We start from the raw sequence: 22,508 nt of genomic DNA on the forward strand, positions 1-22,508 counted from the left end.
CAGGGCAAATAAGGGGGAAATTGGGTGCAGAGTGTCACCTCCTACGGCCCTTGTGATAATGGGGAGGAGAGGTCGTCATTCTACTCTCTCTTTTTCCCAGGTGACCTCATCTGCCACTTCTGAAGGTGAGGCGGCAGCAACTCATTGTCATGGGCAATCCCGATTCTGTTTGATATCAAGGCGGTCAGTGTTGAGGTGCTGAACGTCGATGAGCAGAAGGTCGAAGAGCAGAAGATCCACGTTAAGACACACACATGTTGGAATCAAGGGTTCAGAGATCTCTGGGTAGATGTCAAAACACCTCTTGAGGGATTTGTCACTCTTCGGCTAGAACTGAGGTGTCATCTGTCCAGAGGCCAGGAAGAGAGCTGCTCCTCCAATGCCTTCTCCGTCAGAGTCCTATATGTGGTGTTATGATGGATGATGATCAACCCCACACCGCTGCAGCGCCAAAGTTTCTGCAGTGGGTGCAACCTCCATGGCGGCCTTCAAGTACCTGAGTCTGTTCTTCCACCATGCTAGCAGGATGTCAGGTACATAGAGGATTGTTACAGAGACTTTAGAGAAAGATATGTGCTTGAGCATTCTAGTAAGAGGCCTAGAGAAAAAGAGACAAAGTATGTCTCCCAAGACAGACATCGTGAATCTCATAGATCTGTGTCATCAAGTCTAAGGAGTAGTTGCCACTGCAGTACTTCTCCTCTTCATTCAAGTTCTGCATCATCTTCTTCTAGTTAGAGAGAGAACTCTCTCTGTTTTCTGGAGTTTGTTCCTTTAAGGATTTCTCTGGTAGATGATGTTGATGTCTTCTGTGGCCTTTCTTCCAGGGCGGCAAAGTAGTTCTGTTTACAAATCTTCACTCCAAAAGTCAATACATTTTCTTTGAAGTGGTCTAGTAAAAGTCATAAGCTAGTCCTATTGTTCAGCTGGTTTGTGGATTTCAAATCCATAATTCTCAGTGAAAGGTCAACTACAGAATACATTTAGAACCATGCATTTAGATCAACATTTTCTGAAGGAGTTGGTACCAGCTGATTCTTTAGTCTTTGCTGGAGCTGAAACAAAATTTAAGACATCAGGCTGAAAGTCTCTAAATCCTCCTGAGATGGAGAGCAGAAGATTGGGTGTTTTTGGGAAGAAAATCTGCCAGACTTCTGAAAGCACTGTAGTATGCAAAAAACAAGGGATGGACTGCTTGATATAATCTCAGCTACTGGTAATCACTTGGGATGCGTTCCAATTCACTGCTATTTTGCACACCATGCCACCTCAGTTTGGACCCAACCATATGTAAACCAGTCTTGACCCTCTTCCAATGGGTATAGTTCAGCCCAAATTGCCATGCCTGATCCTCTCTGAACCGGAGCCCAAGAATCCCAGGACCAGTTTCACCCTAGTTAGGGTTCACTAGCCAAATATTACTTGGTTCCAGTGGCACAGTGTGCATGAGACCCATGTGTCGGCATACCCATACCACCTATTGCAACCCACTGCGGCATCCAAAAAAGGGAGAGGTGGAGTGCTTGAATCAATCCCAGCCACTGGTAACTACCGAGGCTTCAGCGCCTTGAGACCCTAACGGGTGAGTAGCGCGCTCTACAAATTCTATTGAATGATTGATTGATTGAATCAATTGTTATTTTGCACACCATGACATCTTAGTTTGGACCCAGCCATATGCAACTCAGCCTTGACACTTCTCCAATGGGAACAGTCCAGGTTTTAACAGTCTTCTCTTGCTCGGGCTTCTAGAAATAGAAAGGTGTGCTCCAGAAGAAAACAGAACAGAAAATGTCTCATTTACACCTCCAGGTTTCCAGGAGCAGGGTACCTAAGGAATGATCCTTTGATAACTTGGTGAAAGGATTTCTCAACGCTTTGCTTCCCATACTGCTCCTTCTGAGAGTCATCAACAAATTCATACTCAGCAGTGCCAAAATGATTCTCATTGCACCAAACTAGGCGTGCCAGTGATAGAATCCGGCCAATCTTCAAATGTCCATTCTACCTCACAAGAAACTTCAGATGAGATCAGATCTTGTGTCCAGGAAAATAGGCAAGATCTTTTATTCCAACCTACCATGACTCAACAAGGCAAAGCGTCCTTCTACGAGGTCTTAATAAGCATTCAAGTGGAGACGTTTCTTCATAAGGAGTATGAATAGCCATGCAGACCCGAGAAAATACCAGGAACAGATTATGCTTTTTAAAATTCTTTATTTGTCAAAGTCTCAGGCATACTTCACTGTTTCAGTGATTAAAAATTTTGTTACACAGTCTCGGGAAAGTTATTCCTCCATCTAGAAGAGCTTCCCCCTGGCAGTTGAATATGGTACTCTCTAGATTGATGGGGCCTGTTTTGGCCAGATGTGCATAGCTGAATTGCAGCCCTTTCTGTGGAAGATGACTTTCTTAGTTGGAATTACTTCTGCTAGGAGCGTGAGCAAGCTTTGAGCTCAGTGTATTGATTAGCCATACACTGTTTTTCATCATAATTAGGGTTTAAGCTTTTCAGTTAAAGCCAAATAAAACCAATAAAAAATCGGCAACGGGAATGTTTTTTTTCGGTAGAAACTGGAAAATAGCAGATCATATGCGCACTTACTGCTATAGTTCCCTCTGGTGTTTGATGGTAAAAGTGCAGCTGCCACTACTAATCACTTTTATGTGATGGATGCTTCTGCTGTGACTAGGGCCATGATAAGCCATTTACTAGTCCCTTATGGCCACCCACAAGGTCACTGTATCCCTAGAACCTACTTCCACTCCTGTTTTGAGAGAGATGCTCACATGTAATTGCTTCAGCTCACCATGACTAGCTGGTTCGCAGCTGAACTCTTAGCAGTATCTCAATCTGAAAGAAACAGGTTAGTATTAGATTCCTTACCTTAGAATATCCCCAGGCGTCAGATTGGATCCGGAAACTTTTGCGTAGCAATACCTCTGTGCGTCGGTAGGCGTCGTCCGCGGCTCCAAGTCCGTCGTTGGTGTCGTTAGCTCCGGAATGACGTCGTTGGAGTACTTAGACGCCGCCCTCGCACGCTGAAGTCAGTTCTTCTTTTTTCCACGCCAGCTAGTGCAGATCCGGAGAATCTCTACCCCTTAGTCAATTTTTGACGAAACTTTTTTGATCCGTTTTTCTCGAGTTGTTCGACTCCTACGGTGCCGGTAGGGATGCTCGGGTTCAAATCCTGCGTCGATTGCAGCCGACTGATGTTGATTACCGACCCTCATCGCCGGTGTCTTCATTGTCTGGGCCCCGACCACGACGACCGAGCCTGCTCCGATTGTCGGGCTCTGACGTCCAAGGCTATACGGGAGCGGTCCCGCAAGCAACTTGAGCTCAGGCAGTCGGCCCCGCGCCGTTCAAGGTCCCGGTCGAGGGACCGGTCGCGGGGTTGGAGTCGTTGTAGCTCCGAGAGTCGGCATCGGTCTTCGGGCTCAAGATCCTCAGGTAAGAGGTATTAGAGGACGGGAAGGCGTCATCGCTCTTCCGAGCCCCCCCCGACGCTCGAGCGATGCGGCCGGAAGTTTGGGTGACTCCGCCCACGCGGCTCCGCCGGAGTCGCTGGCGTCACGGCCTGCCTCATACCTTCCGGTCCCTGGGCATGACGTGACGCCGGAGGAGATCGAGCGCTACCTCATGGCCATGAGGTCGCTCCCTCCTCCGTCGGGTTCCGCGGCGCCTTCGGGCACTGCATCCTCGACTGGGGGGCCTGGCGGGTTGGGTGCTTCGGGCCCGACGCCGCCGGGCGCTTCGGCCCCGGCGCAGCTGGCGACTTTGGTCCCAGCGCCGCCGGTGACTTCGGTCCCGGCGCCGCAGGCCCCCGCTGGATCCGGTTCCGTATCCGGGTTGTCGCTGGTCGACCTGACGACTTCGCCGGTGCCGGCCCCTGGGATGTCACCCCCGGCGCCGTCTCCGAGCAGCGCCGTCCCCGATCCTACCCTCGATTCGGTTCTGGCGCCGGAGCGGCGCAGCTGGGCGTCGCTCTAGACGTCGCTTGGAGATTTTTACTTCAATGAACCGGCCCCATCCTTTGAACCTGAATTTCAGGTGATGGGTGACGAGGGAGATTGGGAGGGGTCTGTGGACCCTCTGGCACAGGAGTGCCAGTCTCAACAGGACTGGACATGTGAGCTTGGGGATGCCAGACACTGGTTTTGTCTCCCCTCCAACCGTGGCTATGGAGGAGGGGGCTGCCTACAGTGTAGTGTTGATGCGGGCGGCCAAGGCATTGGCCCTAGAGCTCTCGTCGCGGCCGTGAGGACTAACCTCCTCACTGAGGTCCTTAAACCGCAGGCAAGCTCGGATGAGCCTCTGCTGCCGTTTAATGAGGCCTTGTGTGACGTTCTTTTGGGCACTTGGTCCAGGCCCGCTACAGGTCCGCCTGTGGATAGGAACGTGGCCAGACGCTACCGCCCGGCTCCGGGTGACCCTTGCTTCTTGCCCACCCACCCCACCCCCGAGAGCCTGGTTATCCAGGCCTCTACTTCCCAGACCGCATTCCCAACGGCTCCGCCCGATCGGGAATCCAAGAGGTACGAGCAATTTGGAAAGAAGGTGTTCTCGTCCCTGAGTTTGGGACTGCGGCCAGTCAATACCGCATGCCTCTTGGGCCGCTACACCCACACTCTGTGGGACACGGTCGTGGACGTGCTGCCACAAAGTCCGGAGGGGGTTCGGACTAAACTCACCCAATCCCTTGCGGAGGGTCGAGGTGCGACACCCTATTCCATCCGGTGTGGGTTGGATACCACGGACTCAGTAGGCAGAGCGATGGCAACAACGGTGGCGGTTCGACGCCACGCCTGGTTGAGGACCGCCAACTTTCCGGCTGATGTCCAGGCCACCCTTCTGGACATGCCATTTGATGGCCGCCGCCTCTTTGGAGGCAAGGCAGACCATGCGCTTGAGCGTTTTAAGGACTCCAGGGCTACGGCCAAGTCTTTGGGCCTCTCGGCTCCACGCCAGCAAACAGGTGCCTTTCGCTCCTTTCGTGGCCAAGGAAGGGGCGCTCCCACACGTGCTGCAACGCAATGCAGACTAATACACAGCGCGGTGGCGGTCGTGGAAACTGCCTTGGCGGCGGACGGGGACAACGGCAAGGCCAGTCCACACCTTCCCCTGCAGCATCCGCCTCAAAACCCTCCTAGTCCGTGCTTTCAGGCCCATATGACGCCAGTGGGGGGCAGGGTTCGCCATCACCACTTCCACTGGCGCACTGTCACGTCGGACATGTGGGTGCTACAAATCGTCCGAAGGGGCTACTCCCCCCCCTTCGAGGCGACCCCTCCAGCCATGCCACCGCAATACCACCGCGTGTCAGGGGATCACTTGCAACTTCTGCAAGAGGAAGTTACGGCCCTCTTGGCCAAGGGGGCCATCGAGCTCGTTCCTGGGCCGAAAGTAGGGTGTGGTTGTTTCTCCCACTACTTTCTGATACCCAAGAAGGGCAAAGGGGGCCTGCGCCCTATCTTGGACCTACAGAACGTCAACGGCTTCCTCCGGAAGGAGAAGTCCAAAATGCTGACATTGGCTCAGGTCTGAGCTGCCCTGGACCCAGGAGACTGGATGGGAGTGTTGGACTTGCAGGACGCTTATTTCCACATCCCGGTCCTGCCGGCCCACCGGCGCTACTTGCGGTTCACGGTAGGCCACGAGCACTTTCAGTTTACCGTGCTCCCCTTCGGCCTTACCAGCGCCCCACGGGTGTTCACGAAAGTGATGGCGGTGGTCGCAGCTCATCTGCGCAGGTTAGGGGTTTCAGTCTTCCCCTACCTCGACGACTGGTTGTTGAAGCGGGCTCGCCCCAGACAGTCATCAGCCACCTCCAGACAACGGCGGACCTCCTGCACCAGCTGGGGTTTTCCATCAATGTGCCGAAGTCACACCTGTGCCCCTCTCAGAAGCTCCTCTTCATCGGAGCGGTCCTCGACTCGGCGCAGTTTCGGGTTTATCCTCCCGAGCAGCGGGTCCGGGATATTCAGGCTCTAATTCCAGTCTTTCAGCCTTTATCTCGGGTCTCTGTCAGGTTGACGCTGCAGCTTCTGGGGCTGATGGCCTCCTGCATCCTTCTGGTGCATCACACCCAGTGGCAGATGCGGGCTCTGCAGTGGGACCTAAAGTTTCAGTAAGCTCAGCATCAGGGCAACCCGTCCGACCATGTCCTGATCTCGGAGGGCACTGCGAGACAGCTGCAGTGGTGGCTCACGGACCGCGATTGGGTCAGCGGCAGATCCCTCTACCTTCCCAACCGGAGTATGTAATTGTGACGGACGCGTCCCTCTAGGGCTGGGGAGGCCACATGGGAGAGGCGGAGATCAGAGGCCTCTGGTCTCCGGCGGAGTCCCGGCTCCATATCAACCTTCTGGAGCTGCGGGCAATTCGTCTAGCACTGAAGGCATTTCTCCCCTCTGTCCGGGGGAGTGTAGTGCAGGTGTTCACTGACAATACCACCGCCTATGGCAGTGGCTGGAACATCAGGGGGTGGCCCTGGTGGTTCAACACCTGGCAGGTTCTCTGAACGCCAGGGCGGACGAGCTCAGCCGAAGGTGCATGATGGATCACGATGGCGTCTGAACTCGGACGTGGTGCAAGGCCTCTTTCTGCAGTGGGGAGAGCCTTGGTTAGATCTATTCGCCACCAAAGAGAACGCGCAATGTCATCTGTTCTGCGCGTTGGAATTTCCAAGGCGGCACTCGCTCAGGGACGCTTTTCGTCGCGAGTGGAGTTGCGGTCTGTTGTACACCTTTCCGACTATACCACTTCTGCCCAGAGTGGGGAAGAAAATTAAAAGCGCGACCGGGCCCAAGTCATCCTTGTGGCTCCGGACTGGGCGCGAAGGTACTGGTATCCCGAGCTACTCAGTATGACAGTCGATCCCCCGATTCGTCTGCATCTTCAGGAGGGCCTTCTGTCGCAGCAGCAGGGGACGGTCCTCCACCCGAACCTGTCCAGTCTCCACCTCCATGCTTGGAGATTGAGCGGCGAAAGTTGAGGTCATTTGACTTGCCTCCTGAAGTCTGTACTGTGATTCTGGCAGCCAGGCGTCCCTCCACAAAGTCGGTATACGCCTGCAGGTGGAACAGATTTGTGGCAGGGTGCACAGCAAAGGCTGTGAATCCTCTCAATGCCCGTCTTTCTGAGGTTCTCCTCTTCCTTCTTTCTCTTGCCCAGCAGGGCTCTGCTCTGGGCACTATCAAGGGCTACCTTTTTGCCTTTTCAGCCTTCTTAAGGCTACCTGATCAGCCATCTTTGTTCAAGTCCCCCATTGTAAATAGGTTCTTGAAGGGCATCACTCATATGTTCCCCCCTGTTCCTTTTGTGATGCCTCAGTGGGACTTGAACCTTGTCCTAACTTATCTGATGTGTGCTCCCTTCGAGCCACTTCACAACTGTCCTATCCGTCTTCTTACCCTTAAGACTGCTTTCCTGGTTGCCATCACCTCTGCCAGGAGAGTGAGTGAGCTCCAGGCTCTTTCTTCAAAACCTCCTTTACTCTCTGTCCATCCGGACAAGGTTGTGTTGCGGACAAGACCCTCTTTCCTGCCCAAGATAGTCACAGCTTCCATATTGTGCAGTCCATCACCTTGGCCACCTTCTATCTGCCTCTGCATCCCTCTAAAGAGGAAGAGCGGCTCCACCGTCTGGACCCAAAACGTGCGCTTTCCTTCTATCTGGATCGCACACGCCAGTTCCGGGTGGATGACCAACTCTTTGTTGGTTACGTGGGAGCTAAGAATGGACGGGCGGTTCAGAAACGGACCATCCCTCGGTGGTTCGTTTTGTGCATCAAGGCATGCTACTCCTTGGCTAAAAAGTAACCTCCTGTTGGGCTGAGGGCCCATTCCACTCGGGCCACGGCGGCTACTACTGCCCTGGGTCGGGGAGTCCCCAAGCAGGACATCTGTCAGGCAGCTACGCGGGCCTCGCTGCACACGTTCGCAAGACACTACTGCCTGGACAGCCAAGTCAGGAGGGATGGCTTCTTTGGCCGTTCCGTCCTCCAGGACTTTCTGGTGTGATTATTGGTTCGCAGACCCACCACCGGGGTTGGTATTGCTGGGGTATCTATTCTAAGGTAAAGAATCTAATACTAACCTGTTTCTTTCAGATGAATAAGTTACTTACCTTCGGTAACAATATATCTGTAAGAAACAGTAGTTAGTATTAGATTCCTTACCGACCCACCCATCCTCCCCGTTCTGCGAACCGATATCTAGGGTTAAGGTCATCCCCTTTCAGGGCCCTAGTTTCATGGCACCAGTGTTGGTTCTATCATGGCTCTGCGTATCTGACGCGGAAAAGCTGTGTATAAGAACTGACGTCAGCGCGCGAGGGCGGCATCTAAGTACTCCGGCGACGTCATTCCGGCTCTAACGAGGCCGACGACGGACGCGGAGCCATGGACGACGCCTACTGACGCGCAGGGGTATTGCTACGCAAAAGTTTCCGTATCCAGTCTGACGCCTGGGGATATTCTAAGGGAAGGAATCTAATACTAACTACTGTTTCTCACAGATATATCGTTACCGAAGGTAAGTAACTTGTTCGTTAGCGCAATTGGCACATCAATGAGCGGGATGAGCTTTGCTTTCTGAAAACTTGGGCATCAAGATCGTGGCAACAAATATATCTCTCCATATGTATGGGTCCAGAAACAATGTCTTCCCATAAAACACTGCCCCCTCTATTCCTGTTTTTAACTTTACTTTGTGATGGTCTAAAACATGCTTATGGGAGTTGCATCTCTTCAGACAAAAGCATCGGAGACCATATCGTGAACATGTTCACTTCCCATTCACCATGACAAGAGGTTAAAGAGCTGCGTTCTGTGAAATTGCGTTCCACTCTGAAATTACACTGCACTCTGAATAGTTAGTGTAGTGTACAAACATTGGACAGTATAGCTCAATAATATAAAGAGGTACCCACTGCTCTGTGTTTCCTAGTATGTGTTTCTGCTGATGGTGCAGTTCCATCAAAGACAGGAACATGGACATGTTCTGAGACTGCACACTGAGTAAATATAGCCCAAGGGTCACCAAGTTCAACTTTCATTCCTTCTACCTCCATGTCAAAACAAAGTTTGGAACTCATGGTGCAGACCCTTGGCAACATCACCTGTACGAAACACTGTATTGCATTTAACGGAAACATATTAAGCTGTCCTGGTCTTTCCCACAATGTGGATAATACAATACCTTACACAGAATACAAAGGTAAAATGCCTTGTGCAACCATTACAAGTGCCCAGTACAGACACAATCCCTATGCTACTTTCAGAGCAAAGATCTGCTCACATGCAATGTTAAAAACAAAACTTCAAGGTCCTTGCGCTGCCTTTCAAATGAACGCATTCCCCTGAGACATGCCTCAACAATATAAAATAAAATTAATTTGTATTGTGAACTGCACATTGAAAAGACCAACCAAAGGCATCCTGAAGGTGATGAAGCTTCTTTGCTACTTCTGCTGTTTCTTCATACAGCAGCACCGTTTGTGAGTGCCAAAAGTCCCTATAGCTAACAGTATGTATATTTATTTCCTAGCAAACTTCTCCCCTATTAGAAGGAATAGGCCTAGATCAGACAGTAAAAATACATGTTCGAGGCATATGGGCTGTAGATCACACACTAGTGCATAAATAGCCATCTGGTGGTGGGCCTGGATGATTACACTTTGATGTTGTCTTGGAAGAGTCTTTGTTTGGTAGATGACTCCTCCTGTAGAGCATAGTGCGCATGGGCATCGACTCCATCTTCAGATTGTTTTTTATCGCCATCGGGCTCGGATGTGCTTATCGTTCGGTCCCATTACTGATCTCCTTTCGACTTTCATTCCTCCATCATACCGTCGGTATCGTCTTCGATCGCGAGTTCCTTGTTTCTCGCGTCGAAAAACTTTGCACTTCTCGATTCCAGCGTTCATCGGGTCCGTTGGGCCCAACTGCACCATTGGGCCTTTGGCTCATGGAAAGAACACCATTCAAAAAGTGCCCTCAGTGTGGACACAAATTTTCCCACACTGATCTACATGAGGTGTGCAAGAGGGCTTGTCCCAAGAGCACAAGAGCCGAGATTGCCAGGCATGCGCTTCGTTCGGGTCCAAGAAAACCATCAGAGACCGTGCAGTCATCTTCATCGACACCAGATCTTATCATAGATGAACCTCCAATCAATCTAGAGTCTGAAGAACAACAGCAGGACGACATTGTTTCCGAAGCAGAGGATTCAGCTTCCAGAGCCGAACGACAAACAGACGATGACAATCTTCTTCCAGCTGGTCAACAGGTCGTGAGTACAAGCGTCGACCCTGTGCCCATACCGGGCCAGGCTTTGGTTCCACCTCCACCAGGTGCACACCGACCAAAAACTTCTGACGCCCCACCTTCCGGCTAAGCAACGAAAAACACCAAAAAGCCTCTAGGCGACTCTGGCTCAAGTCAGTCTGTCGGTCCCGACAAACAAAAAGTCCTTAAACCAAAACTGCCTCCGGCACCGAAGCAACCCTCGATACCGAAACCAGTTGAGCTGAAAACCAGCTCAGCACCGAAAAATATCGAACCGAAGCCAACTCCGGCGCCGAAAAAAGTCGACCCAAAGTCCACATCGGCACGAAACACACTTCGACACCTAAAGTTGTCGACCCGAAACTTGCTTCAGAACCAAAAATTCTGGATCTGAAAACATCCGATCCGAACAAAAGACACAGCACCAAGAAGGATTCCGACTGCAAGTCTTCGGAACCAACACCAAAATCTGCTCCAAAGGCTGTACTAGACACTGCTAAACAACAAGACAAGACGGTGCCGAAGAAGGATACTTCCTCAGAAGAGTTTTTTCGGCCAGATCCTAAACAAAAGACTCTTCTTATTCATCCAAAGACTGGACATATCATTACAGTGCCTGAAAAAAGGGAAGCTGGCCCCTCTTAAGACACCTCCAGTTCCTCTCAAGAAACATGCTCAAACTTCTCCTATAAGAATACCTTCACCACTACCAGAACTACCAGATTTAGAGATTTTCCCTGCACATTCACCATCCACCACACACAGCCCAGGCACCAGCTGATGATAATGGGGATGACGATGACTATTCAGTGGGGGAAGAAGATGAGCAACCCATAGATGACCCAAAAGACATTCCTAGTCCATCCGATGATCCCTGGGAAGATTAAAACACGCCGGATGCCCCAGATCTGCCACAAGATGATGCATACCCTTCCAGGCCATCTCCTCCAGATGACACTATAGGGTTTATGCAACTCATTCAAAGGGCAGCCACTTTTCATGGGGTAGATCTACACACTGATCCAGTAGAAGAAGACTTCCTTATGGACACACTATTGCCATCACATAAAACCACAACCACATTACCAATGCTTAAGGGAGTAGTAAAACATGCACCAGAGGTATTCAAAGAATCCGTCAGAGCCAGGGTGATTAATCCCAGATTAGAAAAAAGTATAAAGCAGCTCCAACTGACCTAGCATACATCAAAGGCCAGTTGCCATTAGACTCATTAATAGTCTCAAACGCCAGGAAAAGAGCTAATTCACAGACAACAAGGGATGCTCCACCCCCTGATAAGGAGTCCAAACTTATAGATGCTTCTGGCAAATGCACCATCTCGCAAGCAGCCAACATTTAGACAATTTCTAACACTCAAGCCCTATTAGCAAGATATGACCGAGCTCAATACGATGAGCTTGAAACCCTAATGCAACATTTGCTAGACAAATATAAGACCAGGGCTTCTGACTTAATACAAGAAGGTAAGGCCATTACTAATACCTCAATCCATTGTGCTTTAGATACTGCTGACACAGCCTCAAGAGCAGTAAATACAGGCGTACTGTTACGTAGGCATGCCTGGTTGCGCATTTCTGGTTTCAAACCAGAGGTACAAACCAGCTTCCTTAATCATCCTTTTGACCAGCAACATCTTTTTGGTCCTACAGTTGATAATGCACTCAAAAAAAGAAAAAAAGTTACGGACACAACAAAATCCATGGGAGCTTTGCAAATTCAAACTCCCAGAGTGTCCTTTCGTCGCTCCTCTTACAGGGGCGCCATTTTCAAACAGACAAAGCCTCCTCTTCTTACAAGGCACCCACCCAATCCTCGCCCAAAAGAGGTTATTACAGAGGAGGATATAGAGGAAACAACACTAAAGGTAGAGGTAACAACAACCACAATGCCTCCACTCCCAAGCAGTAACTTCCCTCCCAGACCAGTCCACTCCTGTTGGGGGGAGATTACAACAGTTCCTACCTGTCTGGAACTCCATCACCACAGACAGGTGGGTGAGACAAATAGTTCAGTCAGGATATTGCCTGGAGCTCACTTCCACTCCTCCAACAATACCACCCAGACAGCATCCCATGTCACAGGAGCATCTGACACTCCAAAAACAAGAAGTTGCCTCTCTACTGCAAAAGAATGCAATAGAACCAGTTCCAGTACACCATCAAAACACAGGAGTCCCCAAAAAGGGGGGCTCCCTCAGACCTATACTAGGCCTGAGACCCCTAAATCTTTACATACAATCCGACCACTTCCATATGGTCACATTACAGCAGGTCCTTCCCCTGTTAAAACAAGGCAACTTCCTTGCCACCCTAGATCTCAAGGATGCTTACTTCCACATTCCCATCCACTAAGCTCACAGAAAGTACCTTCAGTTCGTACTGGAAGGTCAACATTACCAGTTCAAGGTACTCCCTTTTGGTGTGACTACAGCACCTCGAGTTTTCACAAACTGTCTCGCAGTAGTAGCAGCACACTTGAAAAGGGACAACATGCATGTCTTCCCGTACCTCGATGACTGGCTAATAAAAGCCAAGTCATACCGACAGTTCGTGCAGCACACGCATCAAACCATCCACCTGCTGCATAAGTTAGGCTTCACAATAAATCAAACAAAGTCACATCTCCACCCAGCCCTGTCTCAACAGTATCTGGGTGCCACATTAGATACCTCCAAAGCGCTTGCATCCCCCAATCCAGTAAGTATACAAAGTTTGCAAGCTCTTATAAAAAAAATTCAACCACAACACTCACTACTAGCTCGAGTGTTCATGCAATTAATTGGAATGATGGCATCTTGCATCTTCATAGTGCCACACACAAGACTCCAAATGCACCTCCTGTAAGAGTGCTTACCAAGCCAGTGGAACCAAGCTCAACAACAATCAACAGATTTGCTGGTGGTGGACGACCGGACACATCGCTCTCTGCAGTGGTGGAACACCAAAAACCTTTCCAAAGGCAGCCGTTCATAGAGCCAGTTCCACAAGTGGTGCTAACCACAGACGCATCCCTTACAGGATGGGGAGATCATTTAGCAGAGCACACAGTACAGGACTCTTGGACACCACAACAAAAGCTACTCCACATAAACCATCTGGATTTGCTAGCCATTTTTCTAACTCTAAAGTCATTCCAATATTACCTGTCAGGAAAGGCTGTATTAGTCCGCACAGACAATATGATAGCCATGTACTATGTCCAAAAACAGGGAGAAACACACTCCTTACAGCTCTCCCGACTGGCGCAGAGCATATGGAGGTGGGCCATTCCTCAAAAAATCTTCCTCTTAGCAGAGCATCTACCAGGAGTTCACAATCAAGTTGCAGATCTGTTAATTTGTCAAAGACAACAGATACACAAGTGGGAACTTCATCCTCAAGTTCTTCAACCTTTCTTTCACAAATGGGGCCAACCAGACATAGATCTGTTCGCCACACACCTCAACTCCAAATGCCCAAGCTTCACTGCCAGGTATCCACTCCCATTGTCCAAAGGCACTGCGAAATGAATGAGTTGGTCAAACAGATTTACGTACGCTTTTCCGCCTCTCCCACTGATTCTATTAGTGGTGCGCAAGCTACAGCAACACTCCCTCACATTAATTCTCATTGCACCAACGGGGGCAAGACAACTGTGGTACACCACGCTACTGGAGCTCTCAGTAGTACCACATCAAAAATTAAAACTTTCTTCACACCTACTAACACAGAACCATGGAGAGATCATGCATCCCGACCCCATGCAGCTCAAACTAGCGATTTTTTTGGCCCCTGAGGTTTTAGAATTTGGATATTTCAATCTGCCGCCTGATTGCATGAATGTTATAAAAGAAGCTAGGCGTCCCGCCACTAGGGCATGCTATGCAGCCAAGTGGAAAAGGTTTATTGTGTATTGCACAAAAATAACAACATTAACCCACTAGATGTTTCCATCCAAAACATCATATGTTACCTGCTCCATCTACAAAGATGAAGTTTAGCATACTCCTCAATCAGGTTACATCTTGCTGCTATATCAGCTTATCTTCAAAACAGACAACATCTGTCATTATTCAGAGTACCTGCCATCAAAGCATTCATGGAAGGACTCAAAAGAATAATTCCTCCCAGGGTACCACCAGCCCCTGTATGGAATCTAACCATTGTTCTCAATAGACTTATGGGTCCTCCATTTGAACCCTTGCATAAGTGTGAATTACAGTTCCTTTCACGGAAAGTTGCCTTTTTAATTGCTATCACCTCACTCAGAAGAGTGAGATCCAGGTATTAACAATTCAGGAAACATTCTTACAACTCCAAAACAACAAAGTGGTTCTAAAGACAAAGCCCAAATTCCTTCCAAAAGTCATTTCACCGTTCCATCTCAATCAGTCTATGGAGTTGCCAGTATTATTCTCTCAATCACAGACAGTTGCTGAAAGAGCTCTCCATACATCAGATGTCAAAAGAGCTCTACTCTACTATATTGATAGGGCAAAGCCATTTTGTCAAACAAACCAGTTTGTGACATTTTCTCCTCCACATAAAGGTAATCCCATTTCAAAAACTGGAATGGCAGTTGGATTGTCAAATGCATTCAAATTTGTTACCAAAAGGCAAAACGCACTCTATCTATTCACCCTAGGGCTCATTCCACCCGTAAACAAGGGGCATCTATGGCATTTTTAGGAAATATTCCCTTAGATGATATCTGCAAAGCAGCTACATGGTCTACACCGCACACATTGACAAAGCATTACTGTGTAGATGTGCAAGCAAAACAACAAGCTGGTGTGGTCCAGGCTGTACTCAAAACACTATTTCAAACTACTGCAACAGATACTGGTGGTCGCTGCTAAGGGAGAGAAATGCTATGCAATCAATGCACTAGTGTGTGATCTGCAGCCTATATGCCTCGAACGGAAAATGCTACTTACCAGTATGCATCTGTTCTTGGCATGTAGGACGGCAGACCCACACACGCCCACCCGCCTCCCCGGCTACCTATATCTGTTCCAGTAATATCTTAATTAGATACACTATAAATGGGCATCTTTTTCTGTTCTCACATAACTTCATCATTTTCCCAATGGCGAAAAACAATCTGAAGATGGAGTCTACCAAACAAAGACTCTTCCAAGACAACAACAACGTGTAGTCATCCGGGCCCACCACCAGATGGCGATCTATGCAGTAGTGTGTGGATCTGCAGCCCTACATGCCAAGAACAGATGCATACTGGTAAGTAGCATTTTCCTTATTATCCCTGTTCTTTCTTGGTATCTCAGGAACAAATCAGAAATTATGGGACACTTGCTTTTACTAACTAAGCACTGAGCCCCCATATATATATATCTCATGTCCTTAGTAGAAAATCCTCATTCAGCAAATCTTTACTATTTTTCTGAAGTACAGAGTAGCAGACAAGTGTGTTAAATGGGCACTATTCGCTTTTTATCTGCCACAATCAAATCTGTTCATAACCTTGAAATGGGGTAGGAACAGACTGCTGAAATGATGGATTTCAGCACTGAAAAATTAGGCAAAGAATTGAGAGAAATAATGAAAAGTTACTTGAAAGAGCAAATTCAATGAAAGGGTACAAAGAACAGATTTTGCGGCAGGAAAGAACGTAGGAATAACTGACAATAGAAGTGAAGGAGTTAAGAAGAGAAGCAAAAGCTAAGTTCTTTATAAGTGCTGAGAAAACACCAGCCAAGTGATTATGAATAGACCATAAAAGAATAAACACTGATAACCTCCATTTTTGACAATGTTTTAAAGCATTCCAATCCAATCCAAAAATCTTTATTTTGGCCATTTAGGCCATAAAAGATACATAAAAATACATACAACAATATTAAAAGCCAAAAGTTATAATAAGACAGTGGCAGAGACATTCATCCTATGTTGGTTTAACCTTAATCAACTTGGACCTAATGCGCCACATGGCGAAGAGATATTTTTGAGACTGCGAAAACAATGTGGGGGGAGGAATCAGATTTCAATATTCTGTAAGATGTTAAACAGTTCCTTATTGCCATGTTCCTACATAGGGGCACCAACCAATATTTCCTGGGAGACTTGTAGGTGGGGCAAAAAAACAGAACATGGATTTCCTCCTCATCACACGAATTACAGCCAGGGCATAATTTGTCCCCTCCATTGGTCCATTTGCTAGTGAAGGATTTGATAGGTAGGGTGCCAAACCGCCACTGTATGAAAAGCTTCCTTGCCGTAATCGGGTAGATGAAGTCCATAAAAGTTTCAAACTTATAAGAATTTTTGGATTGAATAAAACAGTGAGTTAAGGTGCCGATACTGGGTGCAGTCATGTGGGATGCAAGATTTTGTTCCTTGTATGCTTCCACTAGTCTTTTCCGGGGGACCTTGTTGCAACCAATTTCTGGAGCCACCCACAGCTCATTAAAACCAAGCCGGAACAATTCTTTTTTTACAAAGGCTAGCCAAGGAATCTTGTCATTGTGGTTTAAGTTCATAACATGCACAAGATCTTGCCTATAGTGACTAAGCTCCTTTGTTGTCCAGAGTCTATGCCAGAATCTTATAGGTTTGGATTCAAGGTCCTCCCTGATGGACGGTAAACCCAGATCAAGACGTAAGGGAAACAAAGGAGTTGCAGTTGGGAGGGCCAGAAGACGCCTCATGAAGTTATTTTCAACACGTACCAGCTCAATTGCAGCTTGGTGCCCCCATAGTTCACTACCGTAAAGTGCAGCAGATTTCGCTTGTATTTTGTACATCTCAACTGCAGGAGCTATAGGTTTGTATGTTGAGGTGTTTGTAACCTTTAAAATAGCCCCAGAGAGTTGAGAAAGCCTTATTCGCGAACTTGCGATCTGTGGTCCCCATGAAAGGTTCTCTTGGAGGGTTACGCCCAGGTACTGAAATGTTTTGACCCTCTCTAGAGCCGTGGAATTTAGGGATGGATTGGGTCTAGTTGTGGAGGAGGGGTTAAATATCATGTACTTGGTCTTCCCTGCGTTGATCTCAAGGCTATACTGCCTACAGAAAAGACCAAAACCATCAAGGATTCTCTGAATACCCATGGGTGATTTGGAAAGCAGGAGGGTGTCATCAGCAAACATAATTGCCGGCACCCTCCTGCCTGCCAAGACCGGGGCGTCATTGTCCCTAACGTTAACTAAGTGTGAAATGACACTGTTCACGTATAGACAGAAAAGAGTAGGGGCAAGGACGCAGCCCTGCCTGACCCCCCGGGAAGCAGGAAACCTTTTTGTCAATACTCCACCCCGCCCACATCGTACCTGGGCAAAGTTGCCCTGATGGAGTCTTATTATGGCCTGGAGTAGATTGGTGGGCACTCCCATCTCCTTCAGGACCTCCCAGAGTTTTTTCCGTGGTACCAAATCGAATGCTGACTTCAGGTCTACGAACGCCATGTACAATCTCCCGCCCTCGATGGTCACCGATTTCCAGAAGAGGAGGACTAGGCGGAAGATTTGATCCATGGTGGACATATTTTTCCTGAAGCCAGCCTGGAGGGGACTTAAGATTTCATTTTCCTCCATCCAGTCCAAGAGTTGATCCAATAAGAGTCGTGAATAAATCTTCTGGGTGACATCTATCAGGCTGATCGGCCTGTAGTTGGATGGGAGCAGAGGACAGCCCTTCTTAAAGATTGGGACTATCTCTGCCCCCAGCCAAGTACAGGGGATCGCCATTCCACGTGCAAGTGAATTGAAAAGGATGTGAAGATAAGGCGCCCAGATCTCTGGATGGGACCTAAATAGGTCACCTTGAAATGGGGTAGGAACAGACTGCTGAAATGATGGATTTCAGCACTGAAAAATTAGGCAAAGAATTGAGAGAAATAATGAAAAGTTACTTGAAAGAGCAAATTCAATGAAAGGGTACAAAGAACAGATTTTGCGGCAGGAAAGAACGTAGGAATAACTGACAATAGAAGTGAAGGAGTTAAGAAGAGAAGCAAAAGCTAAGTTCTTTATAAGTGCTGAAAAAACACCAGCCCAGTGATTATGAATAGACCATAAAAGAATAAACACTGATAACCTCCATTTTTGACAATGTTTTAAAGCATTGGAAAACACTGGAGGAAACCCCAACCAGAATTCATAACAAATATAATTTGGAAATAAGAAAGCCTAATAATAATAAAGTTTCTCTATGAACTCATCCGTCCTTTCTGCTGAAAGTTGTATCCGATTTACAATTAAATCAAACTGTTTCCTTGTCTACTTTCTGCCTGAATCCATTGCCCCTTGCAGAGAGGTACTTATGTACTCCTGGTGTTAAAGCAGATCTGCTTTATTATCTGAATCAGATTACAGAGTTCGGGGAAGATGTGAAATTATTTATGATTTATTGTATTGTGTAGACAGAGCTGGCCTCTTGTAAGCAGACTATAGCTAGGTGGATAGTGTCCTACATGATATCGTATGTTAAAGTTGACAGGTCGTTACCTGTCAGCCTAAGGCGCGCTCCATAAGGGGAAAGGATGCTACCACAGCATTGATGCGGAAGGTACATATTTCTGAGTTGTATAAAGCGATCCTTTGGACATCGGGTAATGCTTTCTCTAAGAATTATTTTTCGGACTACACCCTGGATACTTTGTTCGGTGAAGCTTCGCTTTGTAACTTCTTTTCCTGGGGGTTCAATTCTGTGACCCTGATGACACACGTTAGCAGGGTTAGCTTGCTACTTTATTCTACTTTTTATGAATATTAGAGGGAATTTCATGGTGAAGACGGAAAAGCAAACTGCCTAAATGTCACCTTGGTGGGCATGATGGGATAGTGCAGTTCTTTAAGGTTCTTAAAGGTACAGTATTGTTTTGTGTCCGAGTTGAATTGATTTCATTGGTGTACCATTTCTTGTAGTTTGGTGTTTCTCCGTCAGATGTACTACAATGCTTCCATTTTTGTTAATTGAAAACAAAACAGTAAATGTTGGTTTTGTACAACTTTCATGTTAATGTTGTGTTCCAGGATCTCACAATACACAGTGATACATGTTATACATTCAGAGGGAATTCTCTTGGTGAATAGCAGGATCACAGGCAAGTGATTTCTCCTTCCCTGAGACATACTGAGAGAACCTATTTCCCTAACTCAAAAGCCACTGCAGAAACAAGCACATAATGAGAGAACTGTCTCAGTAAAACGAGTGTGCAAGTGGCTTAATGCCACCAGACTGTGGGATCCTCTGCCCCTGGCACAAGCATAAGCCAATGGTGTCATTTCGCACTCGTAATATCATCAGAGACTAAAAATGCCTTTTCCCTGACACTCGCGCTGGCTGAATCCCTCATGTAAGTGGCACTTACTAAGTGCAGCCTGAAGGAGCCACTCTCACTGCCTCACACCACACATAGACTCCCTCTTTCTAATAACAATACAGATTGAAATAGCCTCTCTCCCTGACATAGGCACAGGCGTATAAAAGCTCTCACATGATAAGAGCACAAGTTTGTCTCCTCCTGAACGCAGATTGTACTATACTAATCATATGTTCTTTCCTCGTTTGGGGCATCCTGGCCACATATTGGCAGCTGAGAAGTCAGAAGAGAAAGGCCTGTGCTTCCGGCTGGTGAACCATGACCACAGCTGTCAACACCCTCTCTCCAATAAACTAACCAAACAGCTGTGCTGCTGCAGTGTTGGGAAAGCCTGGGGAGCACGCTGCGAGCGATGTCCTGCTGACGATACAGGTGAGTTCCTCATACCTAATCCAGATATCCTTCTATTACAGACCAGTAGGGGATAGCCACTAGCCACATGGGACCTTACTTTCTCTGTTGGCATCTCTTCTCCTTGCCCCACCTCGGTTGACTACCATAATCAACGCCTATATGGTTATCCTACATTTCCTGTGCTTGGAGCATTTTCTTAGGATGGTAGGCAAGCTGTGACATAGAGTGCATGGCTGCTATCAATTTAAGAAAATGCTTTCAGGGCTGCGGACAAATCATAGACCATTGTCAGTTTGATGTTCTTTGATTACATCAGTGATGAGTGAAGCATTGCTAAGGGGACCATTGCTTGTTGACTCGCCACTGTGCTAATCACTTGTGGGACACCCCCGCGCCGCACGGCCACCAGCTGCTGCGTGTGTCTCCCTCTGCCTGCCTGCTGCCTCGCCGCCGGCCTCGCTGACGCCGTGGTCGCTCCCCTCTGGTTTTTACCAGTTGTTTTGCCCTAAATTTGTGCTTGTTTATTTTTGCCGTCTGCTCGTTTATTTAGCTGTTTTTCTTTGTTTTGCCCGTAATTTGTGCCTGCATTTCCTTCTGCCGTAACTTCGTTTTTCCTTCTGTTTTCCTTCGTTTTGCCCTCCATTTGTGCCTGTTAATTTAAATTGCATCCTCTGTGCCGTGTCCAGTTTCCTTCCTGATTGCCCGCCTACCTCGCCGCCCTCCGCTCTCGCTTCCCGCCACCGCCATTGGCCCCGCCCCTTTTCTCTTCTGTTCCCTCCCCGCTCCCGCCTCCCAGCTGCTCCGCCCACCCGCGCACTTCGCCTTAAATGGCGACCGTGCGAACGCGCAGCGGTCACGCGCAGCGGGCGCGCCGATTGTGCGCCGAAGGCGCGCCAAAGGTAAGCCCGTCTGCGCCCGTCCGCGACCGGATCGCGACCAGCGCCAGGACCCCTGGCCCCCGAAGACCCCGGCCGACCCGCCAGACGTACTCCGCCGCCACCCTCATCGCACTCAACACCGGCCGACTCCCAGAATGCCATCAAGCCACTCCACGGCGCACCCACGGACCCTTCAGCTGCCATGCCTGCAAGTTCACCTGCATCCGGACCTGCCTCGCACCAGCACCCGCCAAGTCGAACGCCAGCAGCACCCACCTCAAGTGCATCCTGCTCAACACCCGCTCCGTCCACAGACACGCCATCGAACTCTGGAACCTCCTAGACGCCACAGCCCCTGACGTCGCCTTCCTCACGGAGACCTGGATGAACGCCTCTTCAGCTCCCGACATCGCCATCGCCATCCCAGAGGGCTACAAGATCGTCCGGAGGGACCGCAACGCCAACCAGATGGGAGGAGGCATCGCCATCATCCACAGGAACACCATCTGTCTCACGACCAGCACCGACAACACCCTGAACACCGCCGAACACCTGCATTTCCAGATCCACACCAGCCCGAACACCACCCTCAGAGGCACCCTGATCTACCGACCCCCGGGACCACGCACACAATTCAGCGAGGACATCGCCGACTTCGTCAGCCCGCATGCCCTCCCCTCTGCTGACTACATCCTCCTAGGCGACCTCAACTTCCACCTGGAGAACAACAACGACCGCAACACCAGCACCCTGCTCGACAACCTCGCCAATCTTGGACTCAAGCAACTGGTGTCCACCCCCACCCACCTCGCCGGACACACACTGGACGCAGTCTTCTCCTCCAGCCCAGACATCGACTTCAGCCACGCCACAGAGCTTCAATGGACGGACCACAGCTGCGTCCACTTCACCTTCAAGAGAACGACGACCCACCGCCACCAGCAACAGGCCGCCCGCAGAAGCTGGAACAAGATCACAGCAGACCAGCTCGCCACCTCCCTGAGCCAGCACCCTCCTGCCAGCTCAGCGAACCCCAGCCAGGCCGCCGACAACCTCACGAAGTGGATCAGCATCTGCGCGGACGAACTCGCCCCACTGAGGACCCCGCCCAGCAGACCCGGCAGCAAGAAGGCCCCATGGTTCACCGACGAACTCAAGAGCTCCAAGAAGAACTGCCGAGCCCTCGAGAAAGTCTGGAGAAGGGAACCTACACCGGACAACAGGACCTCCCTCAAGCTTGCCACCCGGAAGCACCACCAGCTGATCCGCGCCGCCAAGAAAACAGCATTCAAGGACCGGTTGGACAACAACGCACACAACTGCAAGGAGCTCTTCAACATCGTGAAAGAGCTCTCCAACCCCAGCGCAGGGAACAACGACATCACCCCATCGCAAGACCTCTGCAACTCCCTCGCTTCATACTTCCACAACAAGATCGCAGACATACACAACAGCTTCAACAACCAACCAACGCACACCATGACCGAACAACCACCCCCCACCACCACCCTCCACGCCTGGACCCCGATCAGCACCGAAGACACCATACGCACAATGAACTCCATCCACTCCGGATCACCGACCGACCCCTGCCCTCACCACGTCTTCAACAAGGCCGACGCTGTCATCGCACCCCACCTGC

At 49.1% G+C, this 22,508-nt stretch overlaps 1 protein-coding gene across 2 annotated transcripts in view; it reads left to right on the plus strand.

Annotated features, from left to right (window-relative positions):
• LTBP3 (latent transforming growth factor beta binding protein 3) overlaps positions 1-22,508 on the plus strand; it is a 339,672-nt gene that overhangs the window by 111,935 nt on the left and 205,229 nt on the right. For both annotated transcript variants that reach the window (XM_086938082.1, XM_086938083.1), the window contains exon 7: positions 19,848-20,006. In XM_086938082.1, the coding sequence (XP_086794208.1) occupies positions 19,848-20,006 (159 nt within the window). The remainder of the gene's footprint in view (positions 1-19,847; positions 20,007-22,508) is intronic.

This window comes from Lissotriton vulgaris, chromosome 9 (genome assembly GCF_964263255.1).
Source record: "Lissotriton vulgaris chromosome 9, aLisVul1.2, whole genome shotgun sequence".
NCBI classification, from domain to species: Eukaryota; Metazoa; Chordata; class Amphibia; order Caudata; family Salamandridae; genus Lissotriton; species Lissotriton vulgaris.